Genomic DNA, 19,283 nt, shown 5'->3' with positions numbered 1-19,283 from the left:
ACAATTTCTGCCTTTCTTTAAGTTAGACCATTTCATTCTGTTCATTGAAACCAATCTCTCATATCAAACCCATAATCCAACTTTTCATAAGATCTGTTTACCTTACTTGAATAAATTCATTGTAAAGATATTTTGACGTGCGTGTTCACTGATGTTACGATTGGCTCTACTCTTAGAACGAATTCATTCCTTAAGATTAGACTGATTATTACGAAGGCTATTATTTAAATATTATTCAATAAGGTTTCCTCTATCCCTTTAACAATAAGAGGTGGTGCCCCCAAGAACTACATACTTTATTATAAATTAAGTATTGCTAATCTTAAACGAGCAAACCCCGCTACAACCCCATTTCTGAAACACATGTACAATGATAATGACACAACTACAAACATGGCAAATAAGCTAGCTCATGTATGTATGCGACCATAGGCAGAAGCCTGCCACCATTCTGGGGTGGTGATAGATGTCGAGTACATTTCAGAAGCGCCCATTGGTAGTGCTGTTGTGTTGCTACTGACAACGTGTGATATAGGCACAAGCAATGTTTGTCATAAACAAAGCAGCACTTTCTCTTGTAGTATCTCTATGATATCTCGTAAAGGTTTGTTTTCAGTAGTCGCACTCACATGATCTCATTGTCCGTGAATCTGTCCAAATAGTTTTGTCTCAAACCCAGATGGATGAAGGCCAGAGATCGTTGACTGAGCTTGTCCGGTCCAAGATGTGCAGTAGGCCTGGATCAATTATAGATCAATTTCTAGTCAGAAGTACTTCATTGTTGGCACATTTCTATTGCACTGGGTATCACAATACAAGTGTTTCCAGTGTATTTGACAGATTGAAATCAAACCAAGTTTGTTGTGTCGTAGAGGCTATGAATATGAAGGTGTGATTATGGACCCTGTCAGAGCAGAATAGGCACAGAGATACATAATGCAGCTGGAAACATGATGTGCGGTGACTTTACTTGGTGGTATTGCGTGGTCTTCACACAAGTCACAGGATAGAAGTGAATTATCTCTGTTTCTGGTTATGATTAATATTCTTAGGTATTAGTGATAGTACTCAGTGCAGAAGTGTCCAGTGGAACAAACGCTTAGATATTACTTTTAAAGTAAATTGAACACTCGTGTTGTGTGGCATTTCCTCTGGTGCTGTAACAGTGAAGTTACTGTGGTGACAGCAAGATAAAAGTTATAGTCAGAAATGTGTCAGATTGATTATTTTGAATACAACCCGATTTAAGCTACAGGACATTTCCATTTGAACATATTAATGACTCTTTTAGAGATTATTGAATACCATGCAGCCCAATCTGTTTTCAAAAGCATAGCATGAATATTGTTGTTCTGCTGACATTTACACCATTCGTGTTTGTCACTTGGAGTTTGCACAAAAGCCCAACTGAACATTTAACCTTGGATAAGTAATACTAAACTGGCATTTTTATGTTACTACAGAAGTAGAAACAGGACATGTTTTCTAAATCCTCAACTTGTCTCTTCCCTCGCTCCATCTCTCTTGATCCACACATCAGGCAGGTCTGGTTTGCTATTGGGCAGGATGACAGGCTCCTCTCCCTGGCTGGAACGGCTCCGCCCACAGCCTGGAGCCCCAGTCTCGTAGACAGTCTCCCTGAGGGAGAGGTGGAGTGCATCCCTCCGTCCATTCAGGTGTCCTGGCTGCGGCTCCCCGTTCCCCTCACCCTCCTCCTGGCCACAGACATGGGGCTGGGAGGGCCCTGGCTCGATGTCACTGAGGCAGGTCTCGTTGGAGTCCTCCAGCCCCTCAAAGGAACTCTGGGACTGGGAAGACAGCAGTCGAGACTGGGGGTGATGCTTGCCCCCAGTGTGCTTCTCCTTAGAGGCAATAGAGGGCTGCTCCATGGTCTCCAGGGTCTGGCTGATGATGGTGTCCTCCATACTGGAGGAGGAGGACATGGTCACGATCCAGCGGTTCCCCCCAGCAGACTGGCCCCCCCGGCAGGCCTTACACAGCAGCTGGTCCTTGGTCAGCTCTCCTGCGGGAGTTGCGGATCGCACAGTGTTCTCCCTATAGGGAGAGGAGGTCTGCAGGGCTGGGGGAGGGTGGCAGCCTTTGTGGGGGTGTCTGCTACACATGTCCTCGCTGTCTGCGTCTGCCTCCCTCCTTTCCACCTCCGGGCCACAGAACTGGATGTCATCGGACAAGACGGAGGGACGGTTGGACAGCTTGCTGGTACAGGTGCTATTCTCAAAGCTGTCACTCAGCTGGCAGGCCAACGGCTGCAGCTCGTACTGCTCCGACTCCTGCTCTCCAGCTCCCTGTCTTTGTCTCTGTCGCTGGTGATTAGGGTAGAGATATCCTCCGCCATCTTTGTTGTAGTTCCGTCTGACCCTTGACCTGCCGTACGCCCCATTGATGGTGGAGGTGGAGGTTGCTGGGTCGGCTGTGGAGCGGGAGGACAGCATGCCCTCAGAGACCTTCTCCGAGGAACACGGAAGAGAGATCTTCCCACAGTTCCTTTGAGGACCAAAAAAGCAGCAGAGAGACTGAAAGAAGAAAGTGGCAAAACCGCAAGCCACACACTTGACGAGGAAGAGAAATATCCCCAGCTTCCTGAAGAGCAGGGCGGTGGCGGGAAGCATGACGATCCCAACGCAGAAGAACGCTCCAGAACCTACGGCCACAGGGCAGCCCATCCTCTTCACAGAGTGAGCTACTCGGCCAATCCTGTCCGAGTGTGGAGCGGAGCTGTAGGAGATGCAATAGTTAGCCACAAAGTCCACAGAAAGGCCTGCCGCAGCAGAGATGAACAGAGCTTCCACACCGCTCAGCTGCCACTCCAGCAGGACTAGCAGACCCACGGTGACAAACACACTCCCTCCCACGGCCGCCATCCCGTAGATGCTCAGCGGAATGTTCCAGGTGGTCAGAAGCAGCAGGGTGAAGGTCAGGGCGATGGAGACGCCGGCAACCACCAGGGTCTCGGAGCTCAGACTCTGCTGGAGGTCAAACAACGTGAGCTGACTGATGAACCAGCCCTGCCTCAGTCCTGGGGGAGCTTCAGACATCTCCCCGGCAAACCATGCCACCATGTCCCGGTAATACAAACTAGTCTGGCTGAAGTTGAAGCTGTAGAAGTGTATGGTTCGGAACGCCAGAACAAGGGCTGCTATCCTGCCGTCTGGCTGGAAGAACAGTCCTCCTTCTCCAGGGGACAGATGGCCCTCAGCGTGGCTGTGCCGCTCTGCCACCATCATACCCACACATTGCTCGAACACAGCAGCAGGGTAGGGAAAGGGAATGTCATTGCAGCAAAACTGCCGGGAGTCCTCACTCTCGGAGCAGCGTCGGATGGACACCCAGCGCACAAGCTGCTCCACCAGGCAGACGCTGTCCACCCGGCCCTCCTCCTCCTCAGACGATGAAGTAGGGGAATAGAAACTCTGGTTTTGGACCCGTTCACAGAGCTCCCTGAGCCACAACTGAGCCTCGGGGCTGCTTATGTTGAATTCTGGGTCCAGAACTAATGACCCGTTGCTTTTAGGGTCGAAATGATCCCCGTTATCAGTAGCGATGACCCCCCAGACCAGGGTCAGTGTCAGGGGCTTGTCCTCGCCATTTCTCTGTCTTTCAAACATGAACATGTGACGATACTCTGCGTCGTACCTCTCAAACGGATGGCTGGAGCGGAACAGCTGAGTGGCTCTGCTGTCCAGGGTGGGGAGTTTCATGCCAGGATCCACACAAGAGATGTAGGTGCCCCCTGCCGCCAGCACAGCGAACCAGCACACCCATATGTATCGAAACTTGACCACCCCACAAGGGAGAATTTTCAGAAACAATAGGTTGGAGGTCTCTGCCAATCCTCTCTTCAAGCCCCTTAGTTTCTGAGCCAGACCGAAGAGGCAGCGCTTCCTCGAGCTTGTGTCCCAGAATCCTCCAGGACTTTTGGAGCAGCAGGGATTCCAGCCAGGGGCATCGACCAAGGCAGAGTTCGTCCCTGAGTAGCGCTCTCTGATGACGAGTGCACAGGGCAGCCAGACAAGGTTGACCAGGGTACTGATCAGAGAGGCTGTCCCCAGGTAGATGGAGAAACACCTGACGGCCGTGATGCTGCTCAGGTAACCACAGAAGAAGGCAGCACTGGAGGTGAGGCCCGACGCCATGGTCAAGTATCCAACTTCTAGCACAACCCTGTTCACCCTCTTCTCCAGCGAGGCAGGGGGGTTGTGGGAGAGCTGAAGGCTCCAGAAGTCGACGAAAGTGAAGGCCTGATTGGAGCAGCTTCCCAGCAGGATGAGAACAGCAGAGAGGTTGAGCAGGGGGAAGAAGGCCATGCGAAAAGCAACCTTGTACAAGAAGTAGGAGGTGAAGAGTGAACCTGTGATGGCTACCAGAGCCAGCGCTGATATGAAAAGTGAGCGCAGGTACAGAGCCATGGTAAAGAAGAGGGAGGCCACCGCCAGGATAGGGTAGATGGAGTCCCGAGCCAGGTAGTGCTTAAACAGAGTCTGCTTGATTCCCAGGTCCATCCCTGTGATTGTGGTGTTGTTGTAAGTCAGGTCCTGGCCTTCCAGGCTTCTTATATAGATGTCCATAAGGTGCTCTCCTTTTTCCACCGGCAGGAACAGCAGGCTGTATTTCAGTGAGGGAACCTGGTACTGGACAGTCTCCGGCCCCAGGAAGTCCTTATCGACCAGGAAGTGAAGGATCTGGTACACGGCATGGGAGTGCTTGCATCGCGTGGGCACCGACACGCAGCTCCCCTGCTTGGGTCTGTGGTGGCAGCTTCCCGACAGACTGCCGTGGTGGTAGAAGGGAGCACAGTAGCGCAGCAAGCTGAGGGACTCTGACACATGGTGAGAGTTGAGGCTGAGGCAGGAGGAGGCGTTGCTGAGGACTGCCAAGTAATTCCCCAAGGACCAGCTGGGACAGCAGGGTCCCCCTTCACCTCCCCGGCCCTCCCCTCCTGCCTCGGTCTCCAGCTTCAAAGGCTGCTGCTGACACAGCCCCTGGAAATGAGCCTGCGAACGAATCTGAAACACAAAGGATTGAGGGTTTTTCCTTAATAATGCTAGAGCTTTAGGGGAGGGGTGGCATGGGTTGAAGAGCGGGGCTTTTGAAGATGGGAGCGTGACGAGAAAGAGGGTGAGGAGCAAGATGAGGAAGAGCAGGAAGAAAAGCTGATGGAGGAGAAGAAGATGCAGGTGTAGGGGCAGAAGAGGAGCAGCTACAGGAAAAGAGGAGAGGAGCAGGGCAGAAGAGGCAGAAGTCAGGTGGAGGAGCCGGAAGTGAAGGAGGAGAACAACATACCATGATCTGCTCCATCTCACACATGGTGGTTATGGATTTCAGGCTCCACAGACTGGCAGAGTTCCCTGAGCGAAACACCAGCTGAGCATACTGTTCTCCTGCACACACACAGTTGGAGCTGTGATTTAGGCACACACAACCACAATGAAATCATCCACAGTCTGCTATCTGCGTTTACACAAAACCAACATGCTTGCAAGGAGGGTCCAGTGTATTGTGTATATTCCTGAGTGTGTGTTTTTCATTGTGTGTTTGAAGTGTTTTCCTACCAGGTGCATCACAGAGAAAGGTGTCCTGATCTGGGTCTTTATCCAGCATCCTCTTGGAGCGCAGTCTGGACCTCTCCCGCCTCACACTGGCCTCATCACCATCCACATTGCTATAAACACACACACACAAACGAGAATTTGATACTATTTTTAACCCTTCAACCAGGGAAGACATTTAGAACAGATTATTTTTGTCTAATTTATTTTCATTTCATTCAAGTATTTCCGCTCCAGTTTTAATGATGCACTTAGGGAGCCAAGTTGCTTGGACCAGTGTTTTCATGCTCCATCTGTATCTGTAAACATGAGCCAAGTGTTGCCTTTTTTAGAAGGATTAATTACATAACCCAACAGGGATGTGTGTTTGTGTGTGAGGGAGAAAAGTATACTTTACATTTACATTTAGCAGACGCTCTTATCCAGAGCGACTTACAGTAAGTACAGGGACATTCCCCCGGGGCAAGTAGGGTGAAGTGCCTTGCCCAAGGACACAACGTCATTTGGCACAGCCGGGAATCGAACTGGCAACCTTCATATTACTAGCCCGATTCCCTAACCGCTCAGCCACCTGACTCCACTTACTTTGGCTCTTCATTTTGCCACTGGCACACTAAATGGTGAAACCCCAGTGTAGGGAAAAGCTCAAAATATCAATTTATATTTGATATTATTCTGTTCTTAAGGTACCTCCCAGGATTCCTGTATGTGCTCAGCTGTGGAACCACAGACAGGGTTCTACCAGGCCCGGTGTTCTCCAGCAGCTTCTCCAACGAGGACTGTCTCAGTCCTATGTATGTTCCCCTAGGCTCGAACCCCTGTGAACACACACAACAACATCAAACATACAACCAAAACATACATCAACAGACATCTTCACACATCAAACCCACGCCAAAATGTATCGACTACAGACACCAAAAATATTAGCACATACCACCACATCAACCCAAAAAAAAAAAAAAAAAAAAAAGCTTCCGAGCACAGTGTAAGTGTGGACACAAGTCGCTACTGGACACAATGCTGTATTAAAACACAATATTTATGTAAATTAAGTGTGCTTGAGGAGCAGCAGAGGGAGTGCTAATGTTTATCCATTCAGTGTGTTATTTAAGGATACCCACAAACAATAAGGTGGTTTTGTGGATCAATGAAAGCTGCATTGAGTCAGGATATTTCCATGGTACCGATCTGTTTATACTTTCTTCTCTCCTGCACATAAGAACATTGTGTTTGCAACTGCATGCACATTTGTTGCATGCCTATTTTACTGCAAGCACACGGTATGTAATTACATTTCTAGAGCTTCATTAAACATGGTAAAAACAAAAACGGTTGATTTAGCATCACGGTCTAGTCCCTTTACATTATTCTTGACGTGCAGCTTCACTCGTGTCAACAGGGAGAAAATAGAAGAGAGAGTGTGTGCGTGTGTGTATCCCTGCATGTGTGTGTGTTGGCTGGTGGGGACTGACCATAAGCGGGTCAGAAAAGTCTGGTAGTGGCCCAATTAGAAGGCCCGCTAGAGAACATCCCAGAAGAACAAGGGCAAATCCCAGCATCATCACCACAGGATATTCCACCACCAACTGGGAGTAGCTGCAAGCACCATAGAAGAAGACCGGCTCAGTGTCAATGTAACTGCCAGCTGGCATCACAGAAGAAGACTTTCACTGATTACCTGTCAATCAGAACCAGCATAGAAGAACAGAGGCTGGCAGTGACATTTATGTTTCGTGGACTTTAGAGGACAGTACTTACTAGTATATAATGGTATTATCAATTTTCGTGCAATGAAAAATAGCCATATATATCATGTTGTCATGCTATTGGACTAACATGCTCTGTACTAACTTTCTAGGAATCCCGTAGAGTCCCTCATCCCTACAGAAGAAAGCACATCACACATTGTTTTTGAGTGTTAGGTTTAAGCAAAAAATGTACATTACTGGTCTGGTAACAAATCTGTCTGTGCTTTGGTTTTCATCTCCATCAATTAATTAATTAATCAATCTATTTATTTATTTATTTATTCATGTATCCATTCAATACATTTGACATCCTTCCAAAAATTGATCTGGATTTATCCATCTCGAACCAAGCTGTGTTGCAGACGAACCCATACCTGACTGTCACCACATGTCTTTGTTTTCGCTTGTGGGCTCCTCCCTCATGTGATCCCTGCAGCCAATGACACCGCACAGCGTTATGACAGGACGGAACGTGAGCGGGGCTTCTGCCATGACCCGTCTTACCACCGATGCTGAGGCCAGTAGAGCAGTCTGGGTGAGAGCCGTCTGTGACTGGGTGAGTGTTGGGGCAGGCATTGCCTCTGGTTGGCTGGTGGTGTGTGCAGCAGTGTCCGTGCTCTTGTGGGTGGCGGCTGGGGGGTTGGGGTGAGGGGTGGTAGGGCGGGCCTTGGGGGACCTGGTGGTAAAGCTGAGAGGAGGAGGAGGAGGAGGAAGAGGAGGAGGAGGATGGTCTGGGGAGGCTGTCAGCCAGCTGGAGCTGCACACACACACTGTCAGGAGGACAGAGAGACAGCTCTGGGATCTCACTGGAAGAGAACACAGGGCAGAGGGGGTAGGGTTATTTATAATTCCAGTAGAATTCAGTCTTGGTGTCACAGTGTAGCACATCTCACCAGAGTGTTCCATAGAAAGTTTGCTTTAATGATCAAAGGAATTCAATCCATCAATCAGTTCACCAATTGATCAACCAATCAATCAAGAGCTAGTCCACAACCACTGCAGTATGATGCAAGTGTCGATCTCAGGATGGTAGTACAGATCAACCTTAAAAGTGATTATAATACAGCGTAAGGTTGGTTGGAATTGATGACATCCTCAGGCCTGTTCTGCCTGGCCTTGTGTCTGAGTAGACATTATTAACAGTGCGAGTCGTGAGGGGAAAGATGGGGAAAAGCTGTTGCTGCGCTACTGGAAGAGACCCAATTAGAGGGACAGATGGACCTCCATCTCCAAGGCCCTGCTCATCACCACGGCTGGAGGATGCTGCCTGTCAAGCAAAGCCTTGGACTGGGGACAGTGCCTCTGGATGTGATGACTGGGTGACTCATTGGCACTGGCAGGCATCGGATAGGTGTACAGAGATACAGAGATGCTGCTGTCTCCACACTGTGGTTTTTCCTCTACCCACATTTGAAAGAACTTCTAGAGGTTCAACCATGTCTATCCTTGGCTAACCCTATTTCCAGTGCGTAGCATTGATTCTGGTATGTTCTCTATTTATGCATTCATTAAAGTAACTAGTCATAATGAACACTTCAGAGGCAGAATGTGTTTATCATGTAATGATAAAATCATAATTAAATAATGTCATAGTTAACTTGCTCTGCTTATGAAGTGTTGTTGATTGGGATCCCTTCTACTTGATATGATGAACTGAATAAAATAAGCATCATTAGATCATTATCAATTACACCATGTTATGAACTTTTGGTACACAGTTTTACAAAAGATCAGTGAGCTTTAAGTGAGGTTACTTAAAAGACATTACAAGCAGCAGGAATTAGTCTGGCCATGACTCAGTTACTAATGCAATGTGTCATTTTAATGATTCACTGATTTAGAGTCACAACAACCATAACAATCACAGAGTCAGGCTGCATCATAGGAGAAAAAGTCTGCCCATTAAGTCTGATTGTTTTTCCACAGCTGGGTGAACCGAGCTCCTCTACCTGTTTAATCACCATGGTGACCAAGTAGGTCAACAGTGAGTGTGACCACCAGACCCTCTAATGCTTTATTGACATTACCAACCTTTAAGGGAGGCAGGCAGTAGCTTAAAACACTTGAGACACTTAACACTTGATGGCAACATGACAGTAAAATTGTTAAAACAGTATTGGTGATAGCAGAGCAGTAAATCAACTGATCTGCCAATTGTATTAGAGCACACCAATAGCATACTGATACATACTGTGTAAATCAACAGAACATCTACGTCTATGGCCAGGCTACCGTGGCTATCTGGTGTATTGGACATGACTCAGACCTGCTCAGTGGGATATGTCCATAGAACCCCCTTCAGATGGCATGTGAGTTCTGGGAGCCAACACGTCAGCGTACGTTGTGGGCGTATCATGGCACCTCACCAGGCTATGAGAAGCTTCCAGACTGACTCACAGAACAGGTCTGGAGCTGTCCAACTAGAACAGACCTTGTGCCTAACCCTGGGCAGCACGGTGACACACTGAAGACTGCAAAATGAAGGTTGCATGGACCGCATAAACTCAACGGATGATTACGAAATGACTGAAATTTGTCAGATGAACTGATGCATTTGCAGCTTTACATTGCATTTAAACATGCCACAGACTGGACTGTTTCCTCAGACTGTGGTGCCAGACTGGGTTCAGTGTGCGATGAGAAAAGCAGAGGTGGCTAAACTTGACAACAAAGGTGATGTTTTTTATCGTGTGGAGCTCCACAAGAACAGCCAGCCAGCCAGTCTATGGAGTGGTTTAATAATTAAACAGAGAGACTAAAATACATCCAGGAGGGTCTTACTTACCCTCCTGCAGCGAAACAAATAACAACCAATCAATTCAACCAATACTGCATTCATTGAACATGGTACTGAATCACTAAACTATATTCAGTGATGTAAATTGTGTGCTAAGAAGATATTGTTGGATTACATTAACCCTGAAAGCATTAACCCTGTTTTCACTTCCCTCGCAATTACTGAGAACGGATCACTGTTTACGGATCACTGTTTGCTCACAGATTTCGCATCAACATGATTTTAAAATACATGTTTAAATATACTGTGACACCCAATGTTCTGAATGAATGTTTGAGTTGATTGGTTCAGAGCCCAAGCTTGTCTGCTGACCTTTCGTGAGATCTGATGATCTTAGCAGGCTATGGTGTCCTTGAGGAATGACACCAGGGTTCAACTGCCGTTGAAATTCCCTCCTGAGCTTGTGCAGTGGACTGACATGTTGACAACTGAAACCTTTCCTCTGTGCCCAGTAGCGTTTGCAGTGGTCTGGTGAGCAAACCCAGCAGAGAGCACCTGTCTGCCTGTGATCTGTCAGGACAGGATGAGCCTCCCTCTGTCATGTGCTGAGCTGAATCTCGTTATGTTGACTGTGTTTTACAGGAGCCGACATGCTCTGGATCACCAGGAGACTGGTGAGGATCATAAGTAGGAATTTGAATATGACCTGATTGGATGAGGCTTCATTTCACTTCAGTTCTGCTACCACAAAACAACAGGTTAGCTGCTGAGATAAAGGCACCTGAAATCTGGTGTGAACGCTGCCTATACCTGTTCAGATTTGTGCAGATATGGAGAATTTTAAGAAACAAACACAAAAAGATTATTGACTCATGAGGTTAATTGTGTAAACTTGTTCATCCATGTAGAGAGAGGGATGGTTAACTTCGTTATCACAGACGTTGATATGAAGTTAACGTTTTTATGAAATCTACAGTGGATTTTATAGCCAACAACAACAAATTTACGAGAGGAGATTGATTTATATCTGTCCCTGCGAACATGACCAAGAAGACACAAATGTGTCTGCACACATTTATTGTTTAAAGCTATTCATATTTACACGATATGAGAAGTGGCTATGTAAACAAAATAGATAAGTAAAATACAGTACGTACCATTGAGAAACCTTCTGTGTGGGTCTCTGAGCTAGTGGAGAATCCATTACAATAGCATCGGTGCTCTCTCCGGTGATAGACACAGCATCCATTCTCAATCCGCTGTACAACTACCGAAACCGATTATAATAGAAACCAAGCCATATGGGAAATTACTATAATCATGTGCGCAAGAATATGACTAGGCTATCGGTTTTATTCTGCGACACCAAAAGGATGTTATGAGTAAATGTGCCCGAAGGACGATGCGGTTTGATGAAGCTCGCTGCTGTTGAGGACACAGAGCGTGAACGGAACGTTCGCTGTCCAACCAGGGTTGGTGCTAGCGGATGTGTGATGGATACAATGGAAGCCCATCATTGATGCAATAATCCACCTGTTTTAAATTTGCAGCAACACAGTGTCAATAATTACCACCGACATTAAACGTGTCTAGTATCAACAATTTCATATAATTTCAATGACGGATTTGATATTCAGGTGCCCCCCCGCCTGTAAAAGCACCCCTCGCGGAAACGCGCGCCTAAACCACTCTTATCAAATACTGAAAGATTCCTTACCAAGAAATCTTGGCGATTTCTTTCTCGTATCTTGCCAAGAAATGCACCCCCTGCTAACTCTGACTACGAAAGTGCCACATGCATGAAACTTACTCTGGTTACTCATACTAGTCCCTTCAATGTACAGTAAGAATAATTTGATGCTGGGATATACAGAACAAAAGTACATGGGGGTGCATTTCAGGGCAGGCCTGGTTTTCCATTTGAAGTAGTCAGTGTAATACAAATCGAAGACTAGAATGGGTGGTGAAAATGTTGTCTTCCTCTGCTGACAGGGTACGCTGTGCAAGCTCTGATGGGCCTCGGGGTGGGTCTAAAGCGACAGCCATGGTAATTTTCTGTGGCAGGCTGGCAGCTCTCTCTGGGGACTGGTGAGGCGAGGGAAATGGGTTATTTACGGCTTGGATGCTGCTCACGGCCCAGGGGCGATCTAAGTAATAGGAGATATGAGATCCCTAAGCAACATGGGCCTGCGTGGGTTTATAAAGTCATACATGCAGACAAATTATCATGTACACTAAACGGCTTCAGTATACAACTAGACGGCTTCAGTATACAACTAGACTGCTTCAGTATGCAAATATCAATTTTTCTGTAAATCTCAAATAAAAAAAAGTCCTCCGAATGTTGCAGTAGTGAGACGTAATTTTGTATTTGTCCAAAGAGAGATGCGAATTCACTTCAGTGTTAATGGGGGACTTCCTAAACGTATTTTGCTGCCACCTGTTGATACGATTTTGTCCCACAGTCTGCTCTTGGTGCCTTCACTCTCACTCACATCACATGTACACGAAACATTCACGTCGAGAGAGGGAGAGAGAGGAGGGGCGGAAAAGTGGCAGAGAAGGTGAGGGGGGAGAGAGACCTAGCGAGTGAGTGAATGAATGAAATGGAGCGAAAGAGATAGAAAGAGTCCAGATTATATGCCACAGGCAAATGCTGACATTTTATTTGTTAAGAAAACCTGTAGCTCTGTAAACTGACGGTCACATACAGATAGCTCGCTACATTTCATTGGTGAAACATCGGTAAACTCCTCCCCAGATACCGCCCCTCTTCGACTCCTGCAGAGCACTTGACTGACCGAAATGACAGTTTTCAATGAGTCTCCTGCGTTCCACCGGTAGACATGTCGAAGATTGGAAACCCTCTTTGTGCGGCTGTGTTGTTAGCTTTTGTCGTAATGTCTCTAACACTTTTAGTGAACAACTGGCATTCCAAAGACCGTGACGCAAAGTTCACCAAGGAAAATCTTGATGCGGACTTGGCTGTGCAGCGCAGCTTGTTAGTTTATGAACTTAACGAAAGACGCAAAGAAATTCTTCCGTTTTTAATATTAAACGAAAACGAGATGGTTTGGGAAGAATCTGAACATATATCGCGGGATCCTTCAACAAAATCTAAAAGAATGAATGGGAATTCTGAGAATGCAGCTGTTTCTGAAGGATCTATTCCATATAGCGGTGAGATTGGCTGCAATGAACTTGTGGAAATGAGAGCGGTGGATGTCCTGGGGTCTGGGTACACCAAGCTGGTTCTCAAGGTGCTTCTGTCCGAGGGCCAGCCTGTTGCACTGAAGTTTGTGAACGACCAGGGGGCCGACATGGGCAGATGTCTCGAGGAATTCAAAGACCCAGAGGGTTGTCACGAGCTCGTGTCCTACAAACTGAAAAAAGAGATAGTTTTGCTGCAAAAACTGAAGCATAGGAACATAATTAAGGTAAGTTGAAAACAACCTCCATGTTTCAACTGTAACCCAACGGCACTTTAGCCTGGTCACGGCTCAATGGTTCGGTAACATGTACGGATAAAATGTGATACAAAGCCACATTGGGTCACGCGGGGTATGCCCCATCGTGTAATTCAATTTGAATTGAAACACTCGTGACCCCTGTCCCAGTTGGTCATCAGCAGCTCAAAGTGACACAACAAGCCTTTGTGTGTCTGACAACAAGAAGCATCTGTCTGAACTATAAAGATCCTATTCAATCAAACCATTATTTAAGACTTGCAGCCCAAAATGTAAACAGATACTTTAACTGTATCTCACAATAATAGAATTGAGAGCAGGTTTCTTCTCCAGTTGCTGTATCTTCAGGCAACTTCACCAAGCACACTGAGCACTACTGTACTCTACTCAAATTCCACTGTAACTCAAATGGCAGCCCGCTTGTGTCCACAGCTACAAGGCCACTGTGAGGAGGAGGGTGGTGGAGGAGGAGGAAGAAGGATCACAGCCATTCTAGAACAGGGTTCACCTCTCCAGATGATCCAGCTACTGCAGAGCCCCTGGGAGGAACGCTTCAGGGTAGGAGCCACCATCCATCCCTCCTCCATAACCCCCTCTTTCTCTTTCTAGTCATTTTGCACTCTCTCTCTCTCTCTCTCTCTCTCTGTCTTTCTCATCCAAGGCTAGTTCATCAGGACTGTCCCCATGTCCTGTTCATCTCTAGCATACCTGTGGCGGGGGAAGGGCAACACTCAGAGCCTGGAGTGGATTAACTACAGACCCAAACACACACACACACACACACACTATATCCATTCCAACTAAGGTTGATCAAATACACTGAAGGACAGATGTCTCTGGGGCAGCCAATGGGATCGCAACACACACCCCTCCTCCGGGCTAAGCCCCTAGTATCTTACTGAAATCACACTGCGTGTGTGTGTGTGTGCGTGTAAGAGAAAGGGAGTTAGAAAGTGAAAGAGGGATGTCATTATAGTTGAACAGTTGTGCACGTGTTAACATGCATGTATCCAGACACAAGGTAAATGCTATCTTGCTGATCAGTGTTGACTGTTCCAGAGAAGCGTCTCACAGCAGCCGCCTAGGGGGGGGGGGGGGTGTAGTTCAGCCGCCTAGGGGGGGGGGGGGGGGGTGTAGTTATATAGAGTGATAGAGGACAGAAGATCATTTCTCCCTGCCGGCCTGGTGTCTTTGACCCAGCGGTACACACTAATCCACAGAGGGCTTGGGTTACACCCAACTCTGCTTTTATAGCTCCTCCAATTCACTGGGTGATTTCAAGAGCAGAGCGTTACCTAATGCTGCAGCTATGTTTGCAGTGTGACAGAATAATTTTATGCTCTGTCAATGCAGGGCTGATGCTACTCCTGTATTTTGTTTCTTGCCATGCCAACTTGATACGTTTCTCTTTTTTCCCCTTCATCTCTCATCTTTCTACGAGTTCTATTCAAAGAAGGATGGCCGCATTGGCCTGTGTCCAAACTTCAAAGAAAGCACTTACCGCTAGAATGACTGCCAATTGAGTCATGTTTTGAAAGTTGTGTATGTGTAATTGAATATGTATGTGGGATATCGCATGAATTTTTTTGAATGCTGTAATTGCTTGGTTTGTTTTGAAGGCAGTTTTTGTTGTTCTGCAGGTGTGTCTGGGCCTCGCCCGTCTGCTCCACTACCTGTCTGTCTCTCCGCTGGGTTCTGTGGTACTGCTGGACTTCCAGCCACGCCAGTTTGTCCTGGTCTCTGGAGAGCTGAAGCTAACCGACCTGGATGATGCCAGCGTGAGGGAGCCAGAGTGCCGGAGCGACCAGGACTGTGTGCTTCAGTTCCCCCTCAGGACCTTCAACCTGTCCTGTTCCCCCCAAGGCCTCTGTGAGGGCCACAACGAGAGAAGAAACCTCTACAACGCATACAGGTAACACTGCTGTACTGTTGAGAAAAAAAAAGGAGAGGAGGCAGGGAGGGGTAGAGGGAGGCGTAATGGCTGACCTGGGCTTTGGTGTGTCAGAACTATGGTTCTACTTAGATTCAGACAGGTTTACAACATGCTCCAACACCCTAGAGTGTGTTTTTACCAGGTGTCTGTCTGACCCAGATGTTTTTGTGTGTATTTCCCTACCTCCAGGTATTTCTTCACCTACCTGTTGCCTCACCAGGCTCCATCTGCCCTCACACACCTGGTGGAACGCATCATGAACTCCACAGGTGAAGAAAAAGACACAGCAACATGACATCACTGGTCAACTTTGAATTTCCAATTAGCATATGAAAATAACTATTATACATGTTTGTACAGGAGAGCTACAAGCTGGTATTAACAAGACTCTGGAAGCCTTTGAAGAAGTTCTCCAACTCTACCAGTCTGGGCCACACCTTGATAACCTGCCTCCTGCCTTACTTAGAGGTAGGTCTCTAGTTCCCATGCCTGTAGACTCCGGTGTGTACTAAACCAACCCTTGCTTCAGTAGACCATGTTCAACCGTCCACTGTAGTTTAGAACACACAGTCAAATATTCCCATACATGAGCACTATGTTGGTGTATACTGCTTCATTTAAAGTGATGTCAGAGGGACTCCGAAAGTGGATTCTCCTCCATCCCTACCTACCTTGCTCCCTCCATACCTCTCCCCTCCACTCTGCTCTATGAAATATTAATGATGAGATGACTGGCTGAATTCCTGCTCTGATATTTTCCATGCCCCAGCTGCAGGAATGTTTATACAGAGCAATAGGATAAATAATCAGTAGTGGACTGGTCTGAGCAGCCTTCGTCTGGAGCCAGGAAGGAATGTTTCAGTCTAACATGGAGCTGTGCAGTACAAACACATAAATAAAACTCAAAAAAGTACATTGTACACTTAATCTGGCTGAACAGCAGCCATCCATATCACGAGTGACCCTGCAGATCTATGCTGTGCTATGCTGTGCTCTGACAAGGCTCTGACAAACTTCAGTTCAGTGTAAGATTCAGCAGGTTTGTCTTTGCCAGAAACGCACAGCAGAGCACAGTGCGGATGTGGCAGCTGAAAGTGATTTTCTGTCTGGTCTGTTCCGAGGAGTCTGTTCTCTCAACATTAGATTCCATTTATTACACCCAGATTACACCCTGTATTACTTCCACGGCCAGGGATAACAGGACATAACAAGAAACTGCATACATTCATCCATTTAAACCAAAAAGGAAAGGGTCTCTTTCTTTCTCTCCCCATCTCCTTCCTCCTTCCCCCTCTCTGTTTTGGTTAAGGCCCAGTCAGTGGCTGAGGCCTGTCGCCATTTTGCTTCCATCCATGACAGGCCTCATTCTCCTTCTAGAACCACCCTCTGTTTGGTTCACAAATGCACTGGTCTCCCATTAGTTAGTATGCCTCACACACACACTTCCTGGCCATTTAGGTAGAGATTGGTAGGCATACCAGTGTGTGTAATGTGACACTCTCCCACCTCCACACCACTGTGGCTGAGTGGACCTCTGTTCTGACTGTGTGTGTGTGTGTGTGTGTCAAATTCATGGCTAGAGCTAATTCTAACCAGATGAGTTAAACCCCACAGTCCATACCGCTATTATGAGTAGACTATTGACTGCCGACCGACAAACCCTCAGACTACCACTAACCAACCAATTTACTGACTCATTGGTTCCTCTTCTCCTGTCCTCTGCAGATTATAGTGTGATGCGGGGCGTGAGGACGTCAGGAGATGTGGGATACAGGTGCTGGGGCTCCTACAGTCACCAGGGCTGCCTGTTGTCCGTCCAGAGCCCCAGAGAGGCTGCCCTGCTCTGCTCCTCCCAGTCACATTGCACCAGCTTCAGCCTCAGCCAGCAGAAGACCTGGACAGGTCAGTAGCAGTAGAAACGAAATAACTTTCTGTATATATCCCACGCTTAGACACGTTGAGACACCAAGGCATGTTTGCATGCTCAGAGTTCTGAGGCGGTGGTTTCAGTGAAAGCATGTTTAATCTCTTGATTTAAAAACCAAAAAAAGCTTTGGCTTTGAAACAGATGCTGTTTTGAAGCCTTAGGCAAAGCAGAGAGAAGCAACTGTTTTTTTTAAATCTGTATCGCTGGGTGGAGAAAGTAATTGTTTCTATTGTTGGCATGGCTGCAGTTAACCAAAGTTGTGTTGCCGTGACCGTGTCTGCAGGGCGTCCGCTGGCCTCCTTCAGGACTGGGTTCAGCCATCTAGTTCCAGATGAAACCTCCGAGGTCTACCTGAGGAAGACCAAGGCCTCAGGAGCCACGGTGTAGGGAGAGGGACCAACAGCTGGCCACGGTCAACCACAGAACGCAATGTAGTGGGCCACACCTCGATCTACAGTACTATGAAGAATCGACAACGGACATGTTGTGTTGTCAGATGAGTTAAATCAGGAGTCATGACTGGTCTTGGTGTGATGTTCCTGGTGCTTAGCATGGAAGAGCTCCTGGAGGGCTATCAAGGGCCTGCAGCTGAGAAGGGAGATGTTTGAACTGAGGTGAATGGCATATATTTATAAGGCTTCTGCTCTGGGAGCTTTTGATCTGACTGCCAGGACTGCTGGCCCTCCCAAAGCTATTTAGAGGGATTTCCCTTCTGGTATAATTATGAAAAAAAAATGCTGTTTCCCCATTTTGTCTTTATTTGCCTAGTGTGTTGTGGAGGCCAGAGCCACCGCAGTAAGACTTGCCTGCTCTGCCTGATTGAAGCCTGGGGACAGAAAGACAACAAGCTCTTATACAAATAAACTTTGATGTAGATGCAGCACAAAACTTGTAGAAGGTCTATGTGCTTTGAGGAATGTCATCAGCCCTATCACAGCACAGCTGCGCCCTTAGATGTCAGTAACTAGATCATTCCAATTCCAGTTCAAGTTAATGTTGACATTTTTAAAATGTAAAAGAAGATATTTACATATTGTTAAATTGTTTGGTTATTTACACCTTGTGGGTGTGAGACTGTAAATTCCTTATTTTTCAATGAAAAAAAATATTTTAATGAACATTCATTCCAAACTTTTTGTTCTTGTTTTACTATTTGGTTCATAATATAAATACATTATTGTAATTCCACTGTCTTCTAGTCTATTGTGATTCACATTTTCAAATGGAATTGGGAATATTCTGAGCTAATAGCAAATTCTGTTGTCATTAGCATCACTATGAGTACCCTCACCTTTTCCCCCCCATCTCCCCCCTCATCCCTCCCTTTACTGGCCAATCTCTGAAACTGGCAACAACCCAAGGCAACAACCACACCTCAAACTCCTCATATTGTGTGTGTGTGTGTGTGTGTCAGTACTTGCTCCTTCACCCTGGCTATCAGTTACCCATCTCAACAGTGGGGAATCCAAACACACACCATTCTTTTTCAGTTGATACAATAGCTAGAGAATGCATGCAAATACCAGCACACCCCAGCTCATTATGGGTTTAATTAATACATGTAAATGGACCACACTGACCAAGTCTTTCTCATGGAGGCAGATCCATCACACAGAGGGGCGGCTAGAACAATCATGACTAAATCTCTTGTTAGCATAGGAAAGAGCCTGCCATCTGTGCTGCAGAGGCAGGGAGGGGAGCTGATATGGGGGGTGGGGGTGGAGCCTTGCAGAGATGGGGTCAGAAAGGGGGTCAACTGTATGTATGTATGGCTATGTCAAACTGTGTGTGTGCCCCTGCTGTGATTCACTAACCCCTTAAGGAAAAGCGGAGTTGAGGAGGGCAATGAAGCTAAATAGGACCTCCTCTTGTTTTGGAGAGAGGGCAGAGAGGGTTGGCCA

At 46.9% G+C, this 19,283-nt stretch overlaps 2 protein-coding genes across 3 annotated transcripts; one reads left to right on the top strand and one right to left on the bottom strand.

Annotated features, from left to right (window-relative positions):
* Positions 1 to 351: 351 nt before the first annotated feature.
* On the bottom strand, positions 352 to 11,469 carry disp2 (dispatched RND transporter family member 2). Of its 2 annotated transcripts, XM_062470251.1 has the most exons (8): positions 11,213 to 11,469; positions 7,693 to 8,124; positions 7,422 to 7,451; positions 7,043 to 7,166; positions 6,258 to 6,385; positions 5,571 to 5,680; positions 5,302 to 5,399; positions 352 to 5,024 (listed from the first exon to the last, which is right to left on the bottom strand). In XM_062470251.1, the coding sequence occupies exons 1-8, from the start codon at positions 11,302 to 11,304 to the stop codon at positions 1,494 to 1,496; spliced, it is 4,545 nt and encodes a 1,514-aa protein (XP_062326235.1). In that variant the 5' UTR covers positions 11,305 to 11,469; the 3' UTR covers positions 352 to 1,493. The 2 variants fall into 2 exon arrangements, with proteins under 2 accessions (XP_062326235.1, XP_062326236.1); XM_062470252.1 differs by lacking the exon at positions 7,422 to 7,451.
* Positions 11,470 to 12,619: 1,150 nt separating this feature from the next.
* Positions 12,620 to 18,529, top strand: pkdccb (protein kinase domain containing, cytoplasmic b). The gene is made up of 7 exons (XM_062470264.1): positions 12,620 to 13,492; positions 13,955 to 14,080; positions 15,163 to 15,434; positions 15,645 to 15,724; positions 15,816 to 15,923; positions 17,181 to 17,357; positions 17,666 to 18,529. The coding sequence occupies exons 1-7, from the start codon at positions 12,902 to 12,904 to the stop codon at positions 17,767 to 17,769; spliced, it is 1,458 nt and encodes a 485-aa protein (XP_062326248.1). The 5' UTR covers positions 12,620 to 12,901; the 3' UTR covers positions 17,770 to 18,529.
* The last annotated feature ends 754 nt before the right edge of the window (positions 18,530 to 19,283 follow it).

Source organism: Osmerus eperlanus, chromosome 9 (assembly GCF_963692335.1).
Source record: "Osmerus eperlanus chromosome 9, fOsmEpe2.1, whole genome shotgun sequence".
NCBI classification, from domain to species: Eukaryota; Metazoa; Chordata; class Actinopteri; order Osmeriformes; family Osmeridae; genus Osmerus; species Osmerus eperlanus.
The sequence above is the reverse complement of the archived record's forward strand: the minus strand, read 5'-3'. Positions and strand labels throughout refer to the sequence as shown.

What these genes read in the sequence shown, in the direction of transcription:
- disp2 (XM_062470251.1), bottom strand. Translation starts at nt 11,304, where the DNA reads ATGGATGCTGTGTCTATCACCGGAGAGAGCACCGATGCTATTGTAATG. An exon ending in ACACAGAAGGTTTCTCAATG is followed by an intron (nt 8,125 to 11,212) that starts GTACGTACTGTA and finishes GTTCTCTTCCAG; the next exon opens with TGAGATCCCAGAGCTGTCTC. An exon ending in CTCTACGGGATTCCTAGAAA is followed by an intron (nt 7,167 to 7,421) that starts GTTAGTACAGAG and finishes TGGTGCTTGCAG; the next exon opens with CTACTCCCAGTTGGTGGTGG.
- pkdccb (XM_062470264.1), top strand. Translation starts at nt 12,902, where the DNA reads ATGTCGAAGATTGGAAACCCTCTTTGTGCGGCTGTGTTGTTAGCTTTT. An exon ending in AGCATAGGAACATAATTAAG is followed by an intron (nt 13,493 to 13,954) that starts GTAAGTTGAAAA and finishes TTGTGTCCACAG; the next exon opens with CTACAAGGCCACTGTGAGGA. An exon ending in AACCTCTACAACGCATACAG is followed by an intron (nt 15,435 to 15,644) that starts GTAACACTGCTG and finishes CCCTACCTCCAG; the next exon opens with GTATTTCTTCACCTACCTGT.